General features: G+C 43.9%; 1 protein-coding gene across 1 annotated transcript; it reads left to right on the top strand.

Moving 5' to 3' along the window:
* The first annotated feature begins 330 nt into the window (after positions 1 to 330).
* Positions 331 to 6672, top strand: LOC111224381 (potassium voltage-gated channel subfamily S member 2-like). Its single transcript, XM_022748850.1, has 9 exons — positions 331 to 501; positions 584 to 717; positions 2663 to 2827; positions 2912 to 3083; positions 4002 to 4085; positions 4177 to 4338; positions 4666 to 4749; positions 5825 to 5917; positions 6199 to 6672. The coding sequence occupies exons 1-9, from the start codon at positions 331 to 333 to the stop codon at positions 6670 to 6672; spliced, it is 1539 nt and encodes a 512-aa protein (XP_022604571.1).
* The last annotated feature ends 2190 nt before the right edge of the window (positions 6673 to 8862 follow it).

Below are 8862 nucleotides of genomic sequence, written 5' to 3'. Positions count from 1 at the left end.
GCCCCGATACAATATTTAGAAATAAAAATAAAAAAGTAATTTGGAAGATGCTCCTCCTCTGGCTTTTTTTGGAGCTGTATAAAAATCAACAAAATGCCTCTTTAGATTTTCAGTCACAGCTACAGTCACCTCCGTCAATTTCCTCCATCGACCTGCTAATTCTTTAAAACCAGTACAAACCTCAGAAGGATCACTCTGGACACACCAGCAGCTCACCTGGTGACACCTGTACCTTATGTCTTCCTGTCTGTCTCCACAATCAAATGAAAGCAAATATGCCGTAAAAAAATATTACATTTCATGCCGCCTCCACTGTGTCACCAGGTAACCATGGTGAAGGAGAGTCTGCCCAGCTGGGTCCACCAGGACTCTGACGAGGGTCTGGTCCACGTGAACGTCGGCGGTCTGAAGAGGAGCCTCTGCTCCAGCACGCTGAAGAAGTTCCCAGACACCAGACTGGGAAAGCTGCTGGCCTGTGACTCAGAGGAGGATATACTACAGGTGGGTCGGGGGGGGGGGGGGTAACATTAATTTGCCTTCAGACATTATAAAACGTCCCCTCCTCTCTTCCTCCTTCCTGTAGGTGTGCGATGACTATGACGTGCAGCAGAAGGAGTTTTATTTTGATAGGAATCCTGGCCTCTTCCCGTACGTCCTCCACTTCTACCAGACCGGCAAACTTCACATCATGGAGGAGCTGTGCGTCTTCTCCTTCAGGTCAGTCCGTCTTCGTCCGCTCGTCCCTCTCTAATGTTGAACACCGTCCTCCCACCGCACAGACAAACAGGAAGTAGCTGTAACAAAAAAGGTGAATGAGTGAATCTGCTTTCATACAAACATGATCCATAAATACTCTGACAGTTCTTATGTGTAAAACAACCTTCCTGCTCAGATCAGGTGGGAATAAAGTCGTCACAGTGTCTGTAAAGTCTTCATGGATTACCTGCTATCAAAGTTAGATCTCTGTGTGGTGGTTTTTGTCAGTAGCAGCAGAGTCGTCAGTTCCCCGCTGGATTCAGATTTACTCAAACACAGAGAGAGAAGAAGAAGAAGAAGGAGGAAATTCAAGCTCAACGCAGCCGTACAGAAGAATCGCAGCACGAGAGGAAAATGTATGAAGAAAATAAAATAAGAATAAAAACAGAATCTAAAATAAATAGATATTATATACAGTATAAAAACAAGAGAATAAATAGATAATTAGGTGGTTGTGCGTCTTTGTTGAGGTTGATGGACTCAGTCTGAGACTGTGGCGCCTCCCTGGCGCTTTGAGGCCTGTGGCGGGATGAGAGGGGTTGTCCATAATGGCAGTTCTCTGTCCCCCCCCCCCCCCCCCACACACACACACACACACACCCACACACCCCCAGCTTAGTGTTCACATTAAAGGGGCTGAACAGCTCCGTCTCCTCCTGCCTCAGTGTCCGACCTGTCCTCTCTATGTTGAGTGGCACCCCCAGAAAACCTGTGGCTGTCACCCCCCCCCCCCAGTTTGTTTGGCTGCACTGTAAACAGACACAACAGCTGCTCAGTGACGGTTTGTTGAAGTATTAAAACACAAAGAGCGTCGACTAATTACCCGGGACTGATGAATCTTTAATGAGCTCGTCATGTTTAAAGAGAATCGACATGAAGCTTTTCCATAACAGACGACAGGTTGATTTATACAGCAGCATTCAGACACAACTACAGGTGCTTCACAGAGTCGTGGAAACATTTAAAAAGCATTTAAAAACAAACTATTTCAATATATAAAAATATTTAAATAAGATCAAGATTGCATAAAATCAGGTTCAAACTTAGGACACCATTTTAAAAGAAGTGCTGTGTGATGAAAGGCTCCAGATTAAAAATGTGTCAGCTGCAGCAAAGTGAAGTTTTAAGCCCTGATTTAAAGTTTGAGCAGATCTGAGGAAGTTTGTTCCACAGGAGCAGAGAAACATGAAGTCCTGAATAAACCTGTTCCCAGACGGACCTGAGGGGTCTGGATGCTTCGTATCGTACAACTACATCAGAGACCGTTTAGCGCTTCGTAGACGAGTAGCAGGATTTTAAATCTGTCCTTTGACACGCAGGAAACCGACGGTTTTAAAGCCAAAACGCCAGAAACAGATAAACAACAACTTTACAGATCCACGTCTAAAAAAACTTCCTTTTTTCTCTGATAATTTGGACGGGACTTTGGCTGGAGGTTGGTGGAGGTTGTTGTTGGACTGGAGCCACAAACCACCAGGAAACAAGGGTTATAATCAGTTCTTCGGTTTATTGACTGTTTATTTAATGTGGATTTGCACGATGCTAAACAACATCACAAGACAAATAATAATTGGCCTTACTTCATGATTAACAGCAGATTAAACAATATCGATCAACTTTCATATCAATTTACAATATTCCATAATCCCAATGAAGAAAGAAGGAAATGCTATTTACATTGAAGATACAAACACACACCAGGACTCTAGAGTCTCTAGAGAGAGGAGGAGGAAGTCCTCATCCCGGCCTCTGTGAGGTGGGAGGAGCCTCTTCCACAGGTGTGGATAGGAGGGAATATGAATCTGCACTTTTGACAGATGTCGTACCGTCAGTGTCACTCGTCATCTCGTTATTTAAAGTGTTGTTGAGACACAGATGAACCTGCTCTGACGTCTGTTTCCCGCAGTCAGGAGATAGAGTACTGGGGCATCAATGAGTTCTTCCTGGACAGTTGCTGCAGTTACCGTTACCACGACCGCAAGCTGGAGAGCAGCCGTCACCGCAGCTGGGACGACGAGAGCGACGTCAGCAGCATCGACACGTCTGTGGACGAGATATCAGACTTAAACAGGTAAAACCATCCGTAGAGGAACGATCAGTGTCTCATCTCTCCTCCTCCGTCAGTCGGTCACTCGCTGTCTCCATCTGTCCTCAGAGACATGCAGCACTTCCAGGAAGTGCGTTACGGGAACATCAGGAAGTGCCTGTGGCTGACGCTGGAGAACCCGGGATACTCCATCCCCAGCAAGCTCTTCAGCCTGCTCTCCATCGGCGTGGTGCTCACATCCATCGCCACCATGTGCATCAACAGCATCCCCGAGTATCAGGTCAGTTAGTCTGGGAAAGTAGTTTGGATCAGAGGTTTTCAAACTTTGCTTTTTGAGGCAAAGACACTGTGAGAGGTGAAAGGAAGAGGTGCATGCTGGTACTTTAAAAACAAAAGAAGTTATTTATTGTATTCGTCTTGTTGATTTAGGCTCATAACTCACAGACATGATGCACGTAGTTTTAGATTCAGTGTGAATTACACTCTCTGAGGACACGTCCATCACAAATAAATGTTCATAAATCCAGAGAGAAATCACAGAGAAAAACTCTCCTTATAGATTCACAACTTGCCAGAGAATCATCACATTTTAAAGTTTCCTTCAGTGTCACAGTATCCAGTGATATTTCTCCGTACATCCACGCTGGCTCTGCGAAGAGGAACTGCTAATGGCTAAATCAGCTTAACTTTGAACGGCAGGATGAGACGGGACGACGGGTCCTGTCCCAAAACATCTCAAACTCATGGACAACTATTTCCAGGGAAACATGAAACTGAAGCTGAACGCGTGTCGTATTTATCCAGATTCACACTTGGAGGTAAAAGCCGGTAAGAGCTCGGTGAGAGGTGCATTCATCCAATCAGAAAGAGGAAGTTAATGTCTCAGGGAAGGAGAACACGATCACACACTGTCGATCTGACTGTCCCAAACAAAGTCACGTCAACTTGTGATGAGGAAAACTAACTCAGACCTGGTCGTAGCAGCTGATGAGGGAACTCCTACTGCTCAGTGTTTTCTATCTAAATCCTTGATGGTGGATCATTGAAGCAGAGAATTACAGCTCAGTCATCCCAGATGTTCAACACCAGCTGTGAGGAGAGTCTCTGGGTGTCTGCTGAGAAAAGAGGAAAATATGGTTAAAAACTAAACGTACGATTGAAAACGCTGCGATCAAACGTTCCTCCTCTTCTGTTTCAGACGTTTGACTCTGACGGGAAGCTGGTGGAGGACCCGACCATGCAGGCCCTGGAGGTGTTCTGCAGCTGCTGGTTCACCTTCGAGGTGAGGCGGTGAACACGTGGAGAGAACAGACGTGTGAGTGAAAACAGAAACAGGAAAACAAACGCTCAGTTATTTTCCGTTTCTCTCTGAGGTGGTGACTCGACTGCTGCTCGCACCGAACAGGAAGAAGTTCTTTCACCACCCGCTGAACATCATTGACATGGTGTCGGTGGTTCCCATCTACATCACCCTGATCTTCGACCTGCTGGTGGGATCAGAGTCTGAGCTGGGAGACCTGGGACGCCTCATTCAGGTTTAACCTCTGACACAGGAGTAGAGTTTGGGTCCTGTATTAGGCGCCAGTTTGAGGCACTTAACTCAAGTATTGATCGAGTATTTATTTACTACTTTATAATTTAACTTCTCGACATTTCAAAGGGAAATACAACACGATGTTTCTCCTCTAAACTTCTCAGTTTAAATTTTCCATTATTTCACAAGATTAGAGAAATAAAATAACTCAAACTGTTTCTACATTCATGTAGGATCCATGATAAAGAAAATGAACTTTCAGGGCCTTTAAGAGAATCTCAGGGAGTCACAGTCGCTCGTGTTGATCGTCACGTCTCTCTCCCCTCAGGTCTTCAGGCTGATGAGGATCTTCAGAGTCCTGAAGTTGGCCCGACACTCGACAGGCCTCCGGTCACTGGGAGCGACACTACGGGTGAGTCGGTCGTCCGTCTCCTCACTCTCAACTTTTCTGCGTCAAAACCTCAAAAAAAGGAAAATAAAAACAACGCGATTGACTCGTTTGTGACGCTCTGCTTGACCTCCTCCTTTCTGAGGTCGATGGGTTGTGAGCCGATGTTGGTCTGAGCTCAAACGTTTCACACATTCACGAACGGGAAAACCCTCGTTGGGCTTAAAGTCTGTGGATTAAAAACAGCAGACACATAAACACTGAGCTGTGATGTAATAAGCTTCAATGTGCAGCTTTGATTTGGACTGAAAGGCGCTTTAAGGTTCCTCAGGAGTTTAAACGACGGTGACACTTGTGAAGTCATCCATCTGTAAAAGTGATATTTTGTTTAATTACACGTTTACATTTGACGTCATGTTTCACTTTAACCTGGACGAGCTGGGATCAAACCAGCGACACGTCACTGATCTACATGGTTTCATGACACCTGCCTGCTGTCACATGACATACACAGTATCCTGTAGTAGTGCAACACGACACGGACTGACTTCCTGTCACTTGTTGACCGGGTCGGGTCGGCGTCTGATGTAAAAACCCTCAACACAAGACATTAGTTTAAACCAAAGGACTCGGAGTCTGGACTCAGTGAGCGGGTTTCAATAAATGTATTTGACTGTTTTTAAGGAACAGGCTCCTGAGATCATGATTTACTTTAATGTTTGAACTCTTCAGTTTCTCTAATGGTGGATTTTTTCGTTGCTGTGACACTAACAATATTTTATCAGTGCAGAGGCATCACAGAATAAACAGATGACCATTAGCTCTAATCGAATGGCACAATCTGAAATACTGTCTCTTCTCTTCTCCAAACAAAGTGATTCCCAACATGTTTTTCCTACAAACCAACTGAGGTCACAGATATTTGCTCTTTATCTCATGACAGATTCATCTGCAGCGTTTCACGTTCTTTCTTTCCTGTTGTAATTACAACAAGGAAACAGGTGGTACATTCACCTGAGCAGCTCTGAATGTTGTTAAAGTCCCCGACTCTGGAGACTCTTAGCGTTTCTAACAAGCTTCCTCCATCTTGTTTCTGCAGCACAGTTACCGTGAGGTCGGCATCCTGCTGCTGTACCTGGCCGTCGGAGTGTCCGTCTTCTCTGGGATCGCTTACACCGCTGAATATGAAGAGGTGAGACCATCAGAGACTCTGTGTTTTTACACTCTGGGGTTTATATTAATATTTTATCTGAATGAGATTTTTAATTCTTTAATTCTTATTTCAGCCAGTGAGGTTTTGTTTTCTTGTTGGACTCGTTTTCTCATTTTTCTTTTACATCATTGGATTTTTGATCTTGTGTTGTTCAAAGTTTGTTACAGAAATGTCACATGACCTTTTTAATTTGGTTGAAATGTTTTTGTTGATGCATAAAAAACATAAATGTAAAAGCGCCTCTGTCTTTCTTCCTCCAGGACGTGGGTCTGGACACCATCCCGGCCTGCTGGTGGTGGGGGACGGTGAGCATGACCACGGTCGGTTACGGGGACGTGGTGCCCGTCACGGTGGCCGGGAAGCTGGCGGCCAGTGGCTGCATTTTAGGCGGCACTCTGGTGGTGGCGCTGCCCATCACCATCATCTTCAATAAGTTCTCCCACTTCTACCGGAAACAGAAAGCTCTGGAGGCGTCGGTGAGGAACAACAACCGCAGGAAGATGAGGATGAGCTGCGAGAACGAGCCGGAGGAGGACGAGGAGGAGGAGGAGGGGTCAGACGGGGACAGCCGGTGTCTGGACGATGATGATGATATCGATGATATCGATGATATCGATGATATCGAGGAGGACGATATAGATTATGAAGATGACGGAGGTGTAATAAATTACAGCTACGTGGAGCATCCGTCCTACGCGTCGATACGGAGGAAGAAGGAGCTCCATCATCTGTGATGTCATCAGCTGAACGCCAGCCGCTGACGGCTGCGTTCACACTGGAGATTAAAGCTGCTCAGACTCAGACACAGATCATCAGGAACACATGAAACCATGTGAAGTTTCATGTGTTCAGTTCTGACCTGAATCTTCTGTCGCTCTCTGACCGCTCACTGTCATTAATCTCTGCATCCGCTCAAACAAACATGGAGGAGGATAAATCAAGTGTTTCAGTAGATGCTTCTGAATGATTAGAGTTCGCTCTGTACATGATAAAACTTTAGGTCTTCCATGACAGGCTGTGGTTTGTTGGTCTGATCTGTGCCTGTTTCAGGCTGGAGGTTCGTTCACAGACGAGTTTCTAAAAACATGGATGTGAAGAATGACAGAAAAAAACATGTAACCAAAAACAAAAGGTGAGATTTAGAGAAGAAGGGAAGTGAAACAGCATGCTGCAGTGAAAGAAACTCAATAAAAACATATCACGACAAACTGGAGCCTTCTGTGGAAGAAGAAGTAGAAAGAAAAGATATTAAAAGGAAAAGTTCAACATTTTTGGGAAATATTATTATTTTCTTTGTTATTCTGGGACGTAGTCAGAGAAGAAGAAAGGCCGTACTCGCAAATATTTTTTATCCCGTTATGTCGAGAAAACAAAGCTCATTATCCCGAGATAACATAACATTATCACCGGTCTGTTGTTATCCCGAGTTAACGAGGTAATTATATCGTTATCTCGAGATATCAAAGCTTGTTTTCTCATGATAATTAATTTGTTAGTCAGAGATCAGATGCAGATGGAAACGTCTAGTGCAATAAAGTGAAAATGTCATGACGACACATTGATCATCAGAGAATATTTCAAACAAGGGCAGAAATCACACGGTGTCTTTTCATACAAGATCATTATCAGATCAGACCTCATCAGCTAACGAGTTACTAAGGGTTGTTGCTAAGGAGGAGTGTTACCACGACTTAGTGTATTAGTGTCATTCTAAATCGTTTTCTCCTGATAACATCTCGTTATCTCGGGATGACGAGCTCTGTTGTCTTGAGATAACGAGATAAAAAAACATTTGTGAGTTTCTCGGCTTCTGTTCTTGCTGGGAACAGAGGGAGACAGAACCAGGCTAACTGTTTCCCTCAGTTTACAGTCTTTGTGCTAAGCTAAGCTAAAAGCTTTGAGTCTGGTCTCTTGTAAATGTGAAGAACCGTCACAGGGGACATTAAAGTATTTCACTGCCGCAGTGAGAGAACTTGTAGCAGCAGCAGCGACACAGGATTATCATCCTGGACAGGATCATTGAAAACGTTCAGTGAATCCTGAAGGAACATGAAGGTCTGAGCCAAATCTCAATTAATCCAATAGTTGTTCAGACATTTCACTCAAATCCATAAAAATTCATCATTCCTCTTAAAACCGTGAATTTTATAACAATCCATCCAACAGTTGTTGAGATATTTTTGTCTGGAGCAACTGACAAACTTATCGCCTTCATCAGCTCCAAGGTGACGCACTGACCTTCAGGTTTCTCTGTAACTGCAGCCGTCGACAAACACAAACAGAAAAACCAACTTATTAAAGATTCGAGTTTCTTCTGTTTCTATAAAAGAGTGAATCCTGTTCAATTCAAGCCACAAAAAAACACATGAAACATCTGGACGGGTTCAGTGTGAAGGCTGCGTCAGTGGCTTTGTGCCAAACGCTTCATTTACAGAATGAAACTGCTGTTCACTGGAGAGTGGATCACACCTGTCAAAGTGTCATTTAATATCATGGATGATGCTGCAGACAGAGGAGACAGTAAACTGCTGAGCATCTCCCTTCCTCTGTTTCTGTCACTTTCCTTTACTCCTCGACTGGACTCCACGTTGTCCTTGTTTCCTCTTCTATCTTTTTCTCTGGATCTGGTTCATTTCAAGTCTAATGTGTTTTTAAAAAAGAAAATGTTAATGAAAAACAAGCTGGAAATGACATGAAGCAAAATAAAAAGGTGAAAGATAAAAAGTGCATGTTTCTAAAATAAAAAAAAAAGGAACAAGAGTTTTGTGTGTTTGTGTGTCAGTTGATTTTAAATCAGCGACAGAGTCGAAATAATAATGTTTTATGTATAGAATTTGTGTTGCCACTTTATTTATGATCCATATCAGTGCTGGAAGACGAGCTCATGCATTTAAAATCTATAGTACAGAAGCATCGTCAGTAAA

This window comes from Seriola dumerili, unplaced genomic scaffold, assembly GCF_002260705.1.
Source record: "Seriola dumerili isolate Sdu_G_001 unplaced genomic scaffold, Sdu_1.0 BDQW01000133.1, whole genome shotgun sequence".
NCBI lineage: Eukaryota > Metazoa > Chordata > Actinopteri > Carangiformes > Carangidae > Seriola > Seriola dumerili.
This window is presented reverse-complemented; position numbering and strand designations above follow the sequence as displayed.